Below are 14600 nucleotides of genomic sequence, written 5' to 3'. Positions count from 1 at the left end.
TGCCCCTCCAGTTCACCCACCTCCCACATCACCACGGGCAGAGACACCACTGCCCCTCTTCCTGGGCACCCTCCCTGCCCCAGGACAACGAATGCTTTGCCAAAAAATAAAGCTTCCGTGGCCACATTATTATTGGGTGAGGCCAGCCCTGCTTTCCAGGGAATTCCTAATGGAGTGCATGTGCATTACTCACTTTGGCCATGCTGGAGAAGCCAATACTGATGTTTAACCTCCAAATTCTTCCAACTGTGAGTTATCCAAGTGCAATCCAGCCTGTGTCAAGGGCTGAGTCAGACACACACGTGGCATTCTCAGCTCTGGATTAAGAAAAGTGGTTATAAAGAGCTGATACAACAGGGAAGATTTAGATCAAAGGGTGACAACCAGGTTATTTTTATAAAAAAAGCTATCTTAAATATTTTATTTGTATGAAAATTACCTTGAATTATTTTTATATTGTTTCAAGGTATAAATAATTAGTTTGGGATTTTTTTTTATTACCCTCTGGAAGGCAGCAAAGGTCCATCAGGAAAGAAGGAGCAAGGACCAAAGTGTTTATTCAAGTGTGCTCTTCTGAAAGGGACTTATTCTTTTAATGATATTTATATAATTATCTGTACAATTATTGGTTGTAGTCAGTGGCATTACAGAGGTTTAGTGTGATTCTGTCCCAACAGGATGCACATCCACACCCAAAGTGTCTGCACAAAGGATTTTTAATCCTAGGAAAGCAATTTCTTTTCAGATCACAACAGAACTCAGTCCTTAAATTCTCCTGAGCTGGAGCCCAGGTCAATAATTTACAAGGTAATTAAGCACCCAGGAAAGCCTTCACTCACACACCTCCCCATCCCCAGCTCTTCTGCACAGTTCTGAATAATTGGACTGAGTTTTGAAGTGTTTCTGTTTAAAATGGAATGTAACTTCACTTACTGATAAATTATGCCCCTGCTGAACAGAGGGAAAATAATTCTCTCCTGCTTAATAGTGGTCTCAGCTGAGCTGGACTAACTCTGAACTGTTTGGGCAGCAACAGTAGCATAAACAATAGAGGACACCATTCCCAAGGGCTGTTCATGGATAAGCACAGGGGATAAGATCTGAGAGAGGGACTTTTTACAAGGGCATGGACTGATGGGACAAAGGGGAATAAATTTAAATTGACATAAGGCAGGTTTAGATCAGACACGAGGAAGAAATTCCTCCCTGTGAGGGTGGGGAGGCCCTGGCACAGGTTGCCCAGAGAAGCTGTGGCTGCCCCTGGATCCCTGGAAGTGTCCAAGGCCAGGTTGGAGCAACCTGGGATAGTGGAAAGTGTCTCTGCCCATGGCAGGGGGTGGGACTGGATGATCTTTAAGGTCCCTTCCAACCCAAACCATCCTATGATACAATCAAGCAACTTCTCATAGCTCCAAGACTCATCTACATTCCTCAAACTAACAGTTTATCAGCAAAGTTAAAGCTTTATGTCATAAATTCTCTCAAAGTCAGAATGCCCACACAGCTCCTTCAGTAATGACTTAGCCAAGGCACAAGGATCTGGGAATTCTGTCCCACAAGCAATAGCAGAAACTACTTTTTCTTATTTATCCAAATTCACTGTGCATCTTTTGCAACCCAACACTCTTAAGCTATATATATATATATAAATATATGTACCTAAATAACGTGATTCCTCAGCTCCAAATCAGAGGTCTCCTCAGAAACTGGAGTGATTTTGCACTGTGAAAAGATGGTGTTTTCATCTTTATATGGGATTATTATTCAAATCAGAACAGCACAACCAAATTTCACAGCTTACCAGACAGCAGCCTATCAAACAAATGCGTATTTAAATTGCTTTCAATTAACATTATTTAAAAAAAAAATCAACATAAGATACCAATCATTATCAGACTAATTTGTCAGGAAAACCTTTCCCTGGGACTGTTTTCCAAAGTATCTCCACAGGCAGGTTGCCAGCATAGTTCAACTAAAATAGTTGCAACTATTCCATTACAGGTGTTTTGGAACCAGTACCAAAGCAACCAAGCAGCAGTTAAATAAGAGCAGAGACACCAGTCAGCAGGGGGATGTTTCTCTACTCATCTTGCTTTGGAAATCCCCTTTTCTGTGGAAAAGGAGGAAAAAGAGAGGAGGCTTCTTGCAGTGTCTCCAAAATTAATTTATAAAACCCGTGTCTAAACAGCAACAACAATAGAAACCTGCTCAGAATAGGTAGTTTGAGGTATTGGACATGTATAGGTCAGCTGAATATAGAAATTACACCTTTAAGTTATTTAAAGCACCATGAACATTTTCGTGTTTTCCACTAATGAAAAACAAGAGTGTAAATTCTTGTTAGAAATTTAAACTCTAAACCAAGTAAAGTTTTTCCCCCTGTGAGGTTTGAAATGTCACACTCAACCCCATGGGAAAATCAGGCCAAATCCTGGTATCACCTGTGCAGTGCTTGACTTGTGCCCAGAAACACGTTCACAAACTGTGCAGGATGGGATTAATTCCATGGACAATGTAAGTAACAACAGGGATTGGCAGTTTGTGCTCCATCTGGTCCTGGAAAACAAGTGCAATCCCAGCCCCTGCCACCTGCCAGGCTGGCACTGCGGATCTGTGTCACCAGAGGAACCTCCTTCGAGGATATAAAGTGAATAAAATGGTATTACACACAAATCCACACTATAAAGGGTTTCCATGTAATTGAAATTTGCCCAAATTCACCTCATTGAGCAAGGGAGAAGGGAATGGAGTTCTGCCTGTCAGTGGTTTGCAAGGCTCATAAAGGAATTATAGAATCCCAGAATGGGTTGGGTTGGAAGAGAACTTAAAGATCATCTCCTTCCACACCCTGCCATGGGCAGGGACACCTCCAACTAGCCCAGGTTGTTCCAAGCCCTGTCCAACCTGGCCTTAGACACTTCCAGGGGCAGCCACAGCTTCTCTGGGAAACCTGTGCCAGGGTATCACCACCCTCACAGGGAAGAATTCATTCCCAATATCCCATCTAACCCTGCTCTCTGACAGTTTGAAGCCATTCCTTGTGTCCTGTCCCTCCATCCCTTGTCCCAAGACCCTCTCCAGCTCTCCTGGAGCCCCTTTAGGCCCTGCAAGGCGCTCTCAGGTCTCCCTGGATCCGTCTCTTCTCCAGGGGAACCCCCCCAGCTCTCCCAGCCTGGATCCAGTCCTGGGAGCATCTCCTTGGTCTCCTCTGGACCTGCTCCAACAGGTCATTCCAACAATTCCTGATTCCCCCCAGTAACACTCCATGAAGTCCTCACTAAAGGACTTTATTCTCAACTACTTGATGCAAATCCACATTTTCTGTGTGCCCTCACATCCAGAGTAAAAGAGGTTCCTCAGCCCCAAGTTTGAACACTGCCAACCAAAACCACCACTTTCTTCTTCTGCAGAATTAAAGGAATCAAATCAGTCACATAAAACACAAAGAACTGTCATTTTTGGAACTGAACACGCAACAAGGCAGAATCACCAACTCGAATTCATCTCCTGGGGAGAAAAGCAGCTGAGAAATAGTGAGGGTTGAACTAAAGCTGTCACTGTTTATTAGGGACACACACACAACACAGGTGATTATTTAAATAAAAGAAGGATCAGATCACATATGACAAAAAACAAACCAGAAAAATTATGCTGGCCATGATTTATTATTACAGAATTCTCCAATTTCTGAGACTTTCACACACGTAACACAAACTTAATCATGTCTTTTGACCCTTGGGCCTTTAATAAAAACCACGTGAACATGCACAGTTTGCTGAAGCTCCTTAACACAGGTGGACATAACAAGGCATCCCGGTGTTCCATGAGGGAAACAAATCCCAAAAAAAAAGGAAAAGCAGATGAAATTCCCAAATTAAGGTGAACCAACACCCTGTGATACCAAAGTACATCTGTGAAGGATTATTTTTTAAGGATGTTACACAAGAGGTAGAAGTAAGATTTTTGCAGCGTTCAAACATCCACAGTTGTTTTACAGAAATACTTAAAGAAGCTTAAACTGATTAAGCAATTTTTTAAAGCTAAATTATAATTTGACATCTTTCTGTTGGGCCAACCGAGTGGATCAATCCAAAAAATCTCCTTCAGGAACATTTCACCAGCAGTGTAAAATTGGCTTTTTTAAACAAATGAGTTGGACCAACAGACATGTAAAAGATACACTTCGGACACCAAACAGTTTATTAAAATATAGACACTATTAATCTTTGTATATCTATCATAAAAAATAAAAGGAAACTTATTTTTCCCATCTATATACTGGAAATAGCCTCATTCTGTGAAAAAAACTATGCTTATTATTACTGTGCATAAACAACTTGTATTTCATACAGTAAAAAAATGTGAAGCAATCTTTGTCTGGCAATGATCTTTGATTTATTCTCTCTAACAAGCTCTTGTAATACACTATATGCAGATATTTTCCTTTTTAAAGCCCATTTGGCAACAAACAAAGAAGATTTATAGCTCCAGTTCCTCAACTGGTTTAAAAGTTGCTCCTAACCTGATACATTTTTCAATCTCTAACAGCACAGACACATCAAAACACTTTTTTTTTTTTTTGCACCTTTGATTACAGTATTGCTAATGAAGAAAAATAAGGACTTTTCACTCCATATAGCTCAGGAAATTGATTGGCAAAGTTGTTATTTTATTGAAAAAAAATTACAAATCAGTACCTACCAAAAAAAAAAAACAATAGATAAAAATCAGACATCTCAAGTTCCACAAATCAAAAAAGTGCTGGTGACCACCATGGATAAATAAACCAAAGTCTTAACATGGTTCAGGCTCTGTTTCCCTCGAAGCAGGACAGGATAAAACAAGGTGCAAAAATTCCCAGAAATCCCCCAGTTTGGCCCCAATTTCTGCAGTAGGTCCATTCCTCAGCTTTAAGAGAAAGCAATATTATCCTGGCTAATTCCAAGGAGTGAGAAAGCTCATAAAAAAAAAAAAAAAGGCTGGGAACTCATCCTTCCAGAGTTTCTGGATAACAAATGTTGAAGGTGAATTGCTAAGCTGGGGTTTGCAAAGAGGTTCAACCAGTGAAGCAGCAAAGCCAGACCAGGACAGAAATCTCTTAAAGCTGTGGCTCCAATGGAAGCAGGACCATGCTCAGCCTAAATATCTAAAAATTACAATTAAAATATACATTCCAAAGTCAACTGCCCTCATATTGACTGATGTGAAGTGCTCCCTTCCCCTGTTCAACACAACAAACATGAAGAGTTAAACCATCAGCAACTCAAGTCCTTCCATTTTAATGACTCTGCTAGGAAAGATAAATAAAGCTGGAGAAGACAGTGGCCATGAAGAATTAAAAAATTCGTTTTACAGCTGCAAACACGCCAAAGAAATAAAAAATATAAAGAACAAAATCCCCAAACCCACTGCTTTGGGTTGTGCCAACGTGCAGCATTTTGACATTGCAGCTCCCAAACAAAGGGACCAAAAAAAACCCCACCAGCTTCCAGAGCAGGTAAAAATAGAGCTTTAAAAAAATAGACATACAGGCTTAAGGTCTGTTTGTTGCATAATCTTTGCAGCATTTAAACAAAAAACAAAAAAAATCCAGCTTCCTACAGAATTAGAGCTCTGACTTATGAAGTCATTGAGTCATATCTGTGAGCATCCCACTGAGCAAAGCTGGGTGCTGTCACTGGAGGAAGAACAGATTTAACCCCCAAACAAACAGGTTTTGTGCTCAGAAAGTGACAAAAGGCAAGGAGTGCTAAGCCTAGAAAAGCTGAGCTTAAATCCTACCTCGTTCTCTCCCCTGCCAGAAGCAGCTGGGAGAGGTGATGATCCCGATCCCAGAGGGAACACCAGACCCCTTGGCTTGGACCTGCCGTTCCCAAGCCCTCTCCCAGTCCCTCAGGCTGGGACACAGCTTAATTCCACATGATTAAAACACACATGGGTGGAAGGATGACTTCCAGAGCGGGACAGGAACGAGCCAACTCTGCCCCATGCAGCACATGGGAAAAGGGAATCCTGCTTTAAGCAAAGACAGATTCCCGGCCCCTCGCACCCTTCTGGCCACGGGAGTCACACAGGGGAGTGACCCTCCCCACTGGAATTAAGATTCCCAGTGTTTCCTTCCTTCTTGGAGCTCCCCTTTTCCCCCTTTGTATCCCCAAACAGAGAGGGAGGTGGCCAGGGTTGCAGATCAAACGCAGTCCCAGGAAGTTGTTGTGCTCATGGCACCTCTGGAAAAGCGCACAGGAAAGCCAGGGAGCTTCCCACAAAAACCTGGAGTATCCCCACACTTTTCTCTGAAAAGGCAACTACCTCAGCAAAGCCTCCCACTTGCATAATCTCCATCTCAAACCATTTATTTCACCAAAGGAAAAAAGGTGCCAGGAACAATCATAAGAGACTTATTATGAACTAGAGCAGCAATTTCCAAGCCAAAAGGCAAATAATTCCCAACTTACACCTGTCCAGGTACAGACAAAAAGGATTGGTAGTGGTTGTAAATACCACCAGCAAAGAATATTCAGTGTGGAAGGAAAAAAAAAAATATCCAACAGCAGCAGTTTGGGAACTAAGTCTCACACACTCCTGAAAAGGCCAAAGCAAGACAAGCATCATGAACTTAAATAACTCCCATTCATGCTGCTCTAATGAAAATAACAAATTAATACCAATTTCTGGGTTTTACTTTCTAAAAACACCATCAAAGTAATTTAACTGCCAGAGGGACACCGTGGGTACAGAAGAAAAACAGAGATACAAACCCCATAACCAGAAAAAAAAAAACCCAGAGTTCTTCCCCTGCTGTGGCCTCTCTTCTGGGAATTAATAAGGTTGGATCATCAGAAGCCTCCAGTTATTTATAAATAAATAAATAATCACAATTATTAAGTCTGTGTTGTACAGGACTATCGATTTGGGATTTTTAAAGCATTAAAGATTCGCTATGAACTATCAAATCACACCCTGATCACAGTCCTGACTTAAGAAGGGACTCTAAGAACCCTTTTTGCTTAAACTGGAGCAATCACTGCTCCCAGGGCTGGCTGCAACTCTTCACCTCATCCAAAAGTTTAAACTGTATAAATCAAAACAGGAGAAAAACCCAAAGAATTAAATCTCCAAAAAGCTGAGAAGGGAGGGGTAGGTGGAAATGGAAAAGGGAATAAACTGAGTTTTACCTGATTGCTTCTCAAAATGGGGAGGGAAAGGAGGATTTTTTCTTTTTCCTCCAAAAAAAACCTCCAAACCAAAACCAGCTCTCTGGCTTAAGTGTGACCTAAACCCTCAACTCTGCTTCCCCTGAAGTCAGTAACAATTAGCACCTAAAACCACAAGCATTACACTTGTACTTATTCATACCAAAAAAATTCAGTGCAAGACTTACAGAATTTGTACCTTGATGAAAAATCAACCACCAGGCAGCAAAAATAATGTCATGAACAACAAGAGCTGCTGCAGCTCCAGGTGTTGTTTCACAAAACACAGTGGGTTTTCTCCCTAAAATACAAAAGGGGGAATAATAAAGCAGCAGAACTGAAGCGTTCTGACATGAGAACTGAAGGCAAGTCTGGGTCTGATGCTGCCCATTATCAAATCAGTTAAAGAAATGGGCACAAAAAAATCATTTTTAGGGAAGACCTGGAGTTTTTCTGAAGAAAACAGAGCGAGGCAAAGTGAAATCCGAGCGTGTGGAGCTGGGGGGGAACTGTAGGGCATGACAAGGAACATCTGACACGAGACCCGGGGTGACAACATTCCACAGCCACTTAAAGAGCCCCAGACTGGCCGGTCTAATGAGTGCAATTACCATAATTAACAGTGGGTGTTAATTGGAGTCCAGTGCAGCCACGCTGGATCCCTTTAAAAGGTGTTTTTAAATTGTAATTGAAAAAAGAAGCTGTTTATTTCGGGAAAATGAGATTGTTAAAGGCACATTAACGATGAACCAATTAAGACCACGTTCCTTCACAACATTAATTAACACTAATAATACAATAAGGACCCACTATGCCCTATACATTCACCACAAAACCACCCTACAAGTGTTCTGTAAACAGAAAAAGCTGATCCAGGCTCGCAAAGCCTGATTTCCTGTCACCACAGTTAATGGTAATTAAACCACAGATTCATCCATGAACTGAAATACTGCGAGCTCCACTTGTCAGCTGTGGGTTATTTAGTTTCACAAACACAAATCTGACCTTGTTATATTAGTCTGTGCAAATAAACTGCATGTGCACACAGAGAAAACACTCACACTCAAGTAACTGTTACCTGTTTTTTAGGCTAAGGCTGAAAAAAATGTTCTTTTAAGTTGAATTCACTTTCTGTAGAGGTAAAAAAAAAAACCAACAAAAATCTTGCTACACTAATAATCTGATTTCTACCTACTTTTGCTTTTAAACTTTGCTCAGTGGATTACAATGTGTGAATTTTTGCTACAAGTTTCCATGCTACTGCCTCAATAGAGTTTTAAGGATGGCACCGTTGAGACAAAATCTGCTCTAGGAACATCCACGGAGCCAAAACTACACATTTGGAACGTTTTGCAAGTACATAGATATGGAAACAGCTCTCTAATCGTCCACAAAACGTCAAATTCCACACTGAACACTATGCAACATAAAAATCTTCATTTCTGCCTTTCAAACTTCACTTGTACCACCAACTTAATTCAATTTTAAAATAAGAACCGCTCTCCAAACCATATATACTGATACTTAAGAGCCTTAATTGATTATTAGTACATGTTAAGAGACAGTGTAACAGTAAGTTAAAGCATTAAAATATTCCTAAATGCCCTAAGAACACACCTGGAATTACTCACTCTTTGCTGATTCTCACCCTGAACATCCATACTCTGATTGTCTAAACCACAGAACAGAGACTAAGTTAACAGCAATTAAATATATTAAGTCTTCCACACCAAAAAATAATCAGTTAAACAGCTTTGGTAACCTAGTACATAGTTAGCTCTGTGTAAATATTTTGCAAACATCCCTTCACCAAAAAAAAAAAAAAATCCCTAAATACCACGTGTATATTTATATAATAATATACAGAGTTCCTGAGTAAATCGTTAGATCTGATTATTCAGAAGATTTGGCAAAATATTTAAACTTTATATTACTAAAATAGAATTTTAAATAAACATTCAATGAACACATTAAAATAAATACGGAATGTGTCTGAAAAAAATTATAGTACCATGAACTTAATTAAAAAATTATTGTTTGTTATTAATATAAGTGCATACTATGTTATATAGTTACTGGTTTTTAATCCACTGAGGAACCAATAAATCTCATTTCTAATCCTGAGTGACAGTTTTCTATCACCTGCTGACGTGTACTCCAATGCAGTACACACTGCAAAGCTACAAAATCCTTTTTTAATGGAAATATTGAAGCGGATTGTGCTGTGGGAAAGCTCAGTTCACACTGGTTTTGCCAGAAACTGAACTGGCAGCATAACCACTGAAGCATCTCACACAACCAACGTTAAACACTGATTACTCTTGTCAAGATTAGTGATAACCTGGACGACCTGATTCCCAAAAACACAGGAGTGTGGATTGGCTCCTGGCGGACTGATGGGATGCAAACTACTCAGTGATCACTTTGGCTCTTAAAAGAACTATATGATGGTGCAAAAAAACCCCACAAAGCCCTGAATAATTATTAAGTACCTTTAAATGTGCTAAATTATCTCATTAACAAGAAAAAAAAAATGGAGAATTAAGTTCTACCACACTCTCTGGTTTCTTGCAGAGTTTTGGAAAAGCACACAAGGGAATGCTCAGTTATTGTTTGGTTCCCCTTATCATCAAAATTCTTACTGCAACACCAGCGATATTAAAACTGCATTAACACTGTAACAAGAAGCGTCTCCCAACACCAGAATCACAGTAAAAGAACTGCAGCACTGACCAGGCACATGATTTAACCCATTTGCTTTCTCACATCCCATCCAAACCCCCTCCCAAGGTGCTGTGCAGGACCCCGAGTCCTTCCCTCCCCATCCTCAGCCTCTCCCCCCCTTTTGTCACCGCTGTTATTCCCCCGTTATTCCACGATCCTCGCGGGTTCCTCGGGCTTTCCTTGCTCCACGCTGCTGTTTTCTTGTGTGCTCGTGCCTGGAGGAGAAAGCTCCTGCAATGCCCTTTGAATGGCTCCTTGTTCCTTTGGCCCACCCGGAGGGTTTTTCTTCGGCAAAGTCATCTGTGCCGCGCACCAGAGCGCGGTGCGAGCCCGGCGCGTGGCACCGGCCAGAGCCCTGATGGCAGCTGCCAGAGCCAGGACATCTGCAACAGAAAAACCATCTTAAAAATCAGCGTGCAAGCCTGGAAATGTTAAAAAAAAAAAAAAAATGGTTGGGCTCATCTCCTTGAGTAAAGTCAAGAAACAGCTGAGATGCGTTGGTTGAACCCCATCGGTTGCGGGTCCTCTCTGGCAAAGGACAACAACAAAACCTCACACTCATCGTGTCTGTGCAAAAAGTGCTGGTGGAGACTGGGCCAGCTGGGTGGTTGCAGGCAGTTTCTGGAGGGATCCCCCCCACCCCGGCAGGGAAGGACCGTCCCAAAGACAGGGAACACTCACTTTGGGATGGGTCAATAAAAGCGCTGAGATCCGGTCAAATGCGGAGATAAAATCCTAAAGTAGCTCCACAGGTGATTTGTTGCTTTGTAACTGGGAGTTCTGCAAGGCCAGACACTAAACCTGCGCGTTTCTATCCAAAACTGTTGATATTTTAACTCTTTAGACACCGATTGTTGACTAAATCTGGGACTAAGTGGATCAAGCTGCGCTTGGGCTTCTCTGGGAAGTTTAGGAAGTGAGGGAGTCTCAAAATTTGTGACTCAACAAGAGGGACCAGGACTTGATGATACAACAATCCACTGTAACAGGTGATAGAGCTGTTATTTAGGGACTGTATTGGCAATAAATCTAACCATAATCATCCATGTAACCACTGTGTCCTACTTCTCATGCCTGGCCAAGAACCTTCCTTCTACTACTCCTGACTTATGCTGGGGGTTAATGGCACATGACACAATCTTAGGAGTTATTTCAGGACTCAGTTTGCACACAGGACTATTATTTTAAGGATTTGACATCATGCTTGACACCTGAATTGCAAAAGAAAAACATTTTGACTCTCTTTACAGTTTATCTTTCCCTTCCAACAAGGAAAAACTGTCCTTTGCTGGAAGCTGAAAGGAACCTCTCTGTCCTCCCCACTGCAGCAGCAGGAAGTGCAACCCCTCTTTGGAAATCATTTTCTGAAGAAAAATAAAATTATCTTTACCCCCCCAAACCCTAAATTCCTACATGTTTCACCTCTACTGCTGCTACAGGTTCCTCTGGCTTTACTTCAACAGAATTTGGAACGTAATTTATGGTGTATTCATGATTTAGGTAAGGTAGACAGACATAATTAATTAACACAACCCCGGCAAATTTATTTTTTTAATTAGTTTTACTTGCTTAAAAACAAGTATATTTTTACTTTCAGGACAGTGACTCATGGTTGTATAATATCACTGAATAGTTTTTACAGTTCTCTTAGTCAAGAGGAAAATGTTTCGAAGTGTTTAAACTAACAACAGAAAAATCAAAAAAAAATGCAATAGATCTCAAAGTAACTTAAAAAGTAACAAGTGTGCATTTACAAACTTTCTTTTGCTGGAGTGGCGAGAATTGCTGCATATTCCAAACTGACATATTTTAAAATTGAGTATATTCACAATTAAACCTCTGCCAAAGCTTTTTTTTTTTTTTTGGACTCCAGGGATGAGGAGCAGGTACCTTTCTCGTGGCTGGAGCGTGGCACTCCTTGCCTCTGGGGATTAGCAGCATTGACAATCTCGTCCTTCCGACGGGCCTTTGTTCCATGGATGGCTTCCAGGTGGTGTTCCAAGGTCGTGGATATGTTCCTGTGCACGGGGGCACCACGAAGCCTTTCCATCGTTCCTATCAACGTCACCACCTGCCGGGAAACGCCAAAAACAAATTTATATATTTATAAAACGGTCTCCCTTAAATATATCCCCTCCAAAGAAGCGCAAGAATTGCAGCTCCTACCCTGGCTTGTTCCCGCGACTGGTCGACGATCAAACGATCCACCCGGGATGGGTTGGCAGGGAGTCGGGACACAGGGGTGGTGTTGGAGCTGGATGTGCACTTTCCTGGGAAGTGTCTTGCAAGGTCAGCTTCGGTCTGAAAGGAAAAATGAATACTAAGTGTAAATGTTTGAAATTAGTACAGCATGACAATCCATTTTGGGGGGTGTTTAGAATTATCAGGGGCATTGGAAGTGCACTTCCCATCTTTGCTTTTGATTGCATTGACTGGAAAATGTTTTTAAGTATCCTAGAATCCTAGAATGGTTTGGGTTGGAAGGGATCTTAATGATTATCCAGTTCCACGCCCTGCCATGGGCAGGGACACCTTCCACTATCCCAGGTTGCTCCAACCTGGCCTTGGACACTTCCAGGGATGGAGCAGCCACAGCTTCTCTGGGCAACCTGTGCCAGGGCCTCCTCACCCTCACAGCCAAGAATTTCTTCCTAAATCTAATCTAACCCTGCCCTCTTTTGGTTTAAAGCCATTACCCCTTGTCCCATCACTCCATCCCTTGTCAAAAGTCCCTCTCCAGCTTCCTCGCAGGAATATCTCCCTAATCCAGCTCTCCCTCAGAGTACAATGCTCAGTGGCAGGGAGTTCAGGCCACAGAGGTGTTATTTGAGCTGGATATGTGCTTTCCTGGGAAGTGAGAGCCAAACCTGTACAACTTTATTTAACCAACTTTGGACACAGACCCAGGCAAAGAAATTCTTGTGCAGCACCCAAGGAACAGGCACTTGAGGACGTGGTTTAGTTGTGAACGTGGTTGATGGTTGGACTTGATGATCTTTTCCAATCTTATTGATTCTGCAATTCTATGAATTTAAACTCAGTGGCTCTCACTGCACCTCTCAAATGTCACATACTGTGATTATTAAAACAAAGGAACAGGTGATCACAGCAGCATAAATTCTATCTGAAGTTCATCAGGATTAAGTCAGATTTAACAAACTTATATCGGCTCCAAAAAATTATTAATACAGCTGCCAAACTCCCTATTGAGAAAGACATTGGGCAAACCACTTCTGTAACACAGACAATGACTAAACATCACCAAACCTATTTTTGGAGAGTAATTTTTTACACTTGGAGTAAGAACAGATACAACCACAGCAGATTCCCTGTCTCATTCCTTCTTCAGTGTACAGTGGACACAGGAGAGAGGGCCCAGGTGCCACCCTGCAGTTCAAGGCAAGGTTAAGTCCACATTCCCACTATGTACATTCCTACTGCAAATATGTGCTCAAGTCCTTTGCTTTTTGCTTTACTGACACTTCCATATTATTTAGCCTCTGCCCCCACCTAACATGAATTACAAGAGCTCACTGATTCCACCTCCTCTCATCTGAGAAGCCTGAAAGGCATCCAGAAAAAAAAGCAGATGGGAAAAGAGCCATGGATTCATACAACACCACCAGGTATTTAAGAATCACAGCTAATAAGTAATTAACTAATTGATCTGCACATTTAATACTGCAGGCAACCCCAAAGAGACAACTGGTAAAATAAAGGTGTCTGCAGGCAGAGTGTGTAACTACAAAAAGGACTGAGAAACCCCAAGCAGATCATTAGGATAAAACTGGATCTCATGGAACAGACCAGAACAAGCAAGTCAGTTAAATCCCTTTGATTATCAAGCATGTGGTATGAGGATAAACAGACTTCTTTTAATCATGAAATAAAAAATAAGACATAAAAACTATGATTTGGTCTTCCCAAATGACTTAATTGACACAAATCCTGCCTGAGCAGGTTTGGAACAGCCTCCTTTGCCACAACAGAAAGCAGAAGGGTTTCTGAAAACCCTGGAGCAGGGATCACCATCGCCCTTTCCCACTTGTAGAGAATTCCTAGAAGACCAGACAGGCAGAGAGGAGTCTTGTTTAGGGGCACCCATGAGAGAACAATACAAGCAGTTCTATTTACACCTCCAAAAGTCCATTAGCAAGGTCCCACAGTTGATGTGGGAATGAAAAAGGTGCTCTCCAGAGGTCCAGTTTGGTCAGACACCTGTCTCCTTATCAGACCAGGAGTCTTCTCCAAAGTGGAAGAAATAGCCAGGCTCAGTGTACAATTAGGACAGGGATTACTGACAATTTAATTTCTGATATCTGGCATGGAATTCAGAGATCTGACTCCTCTTGGGAAAGCACCTCCTGCTCTTTTATCATTCCCACTTATCAGCAGCATGATCCCTCCCTGACAACAGCTCTTAGCAAGAGCATTTGAGGCAGGACAGTGACTGTAATAAGAAGAATATAAATTGTGCAATTTCCTTTGGGAGAGGACACATCCACTCAAGACACTCTAGGTTTGCACAGGATAAGTTGCTTAGGTTTTTTTTTTCACTAAACCCACAGATTTAGTAAAATAAGAAACCAAAAGGGAAAGACTCAAGTACAACACTGACAGTAAAAAAAACAAAACACAAACCCACCCAACCAAACCCACCCAACCAAACCCACCCAACCAAAC

The 14600-nt window shown here is 41.6% G+C and overlaps 1 protein-coding gene across 3 annotated transcripts in view; it reads right to left on the bottom strand.

Annotated features, from left to right (window-relative positions):
• Nucleotides 1-3534: 3534 nt before the first annotated feature.
• LOC113973438 (meiosis-specific coiled-coil domain-containing protein MEIOC-like) overlaps nt 3535-14600 on the bottom strand; it is a 25994-nt gene continuing 14928 nt past the window's right edge. For all 3 annotated transcript variants that reach the window (XM_027695524.1, XM_027695523.1, XM_027695525.1), the window contains 3 exons: nt 12084-12218; nt 11808-11988; nt 3535-10300 (listed from right to left, as the gene is read on the bottom strand). In XM_027695524.1, the coding sequence (XP_027551325.1) occupies nt 10062-10300; nt 11808-11988; nt 12084-12218 (555 nt within the window). In that variant the 3' untranslated portion in view covers nt 3535-10061. The remainder of the gene's footprint in view (nt 10301-11807; nt 11989-12083; nt 12219-14600) is intronic.

Source organism: Neopelma chrysocephalum, unplaced genomic scaffold (assembly GCF_003984885.1).
Source record: "Neopelma chrysocephalum unplaced genomic scaffold, ASM398488v2 Primary Assembly neopelma1_101, whole genome shotgun sequence".
NCBI classification, from domain to species: Eukaryota; Metazoa; Chordata; class Aves; order Passeriformes; family Pipridae; genus Neopelma; species Neopelma chrysocephalum.
This window is presented reverse-complemented; position numbering and strand designations above follow the sequence as displayed.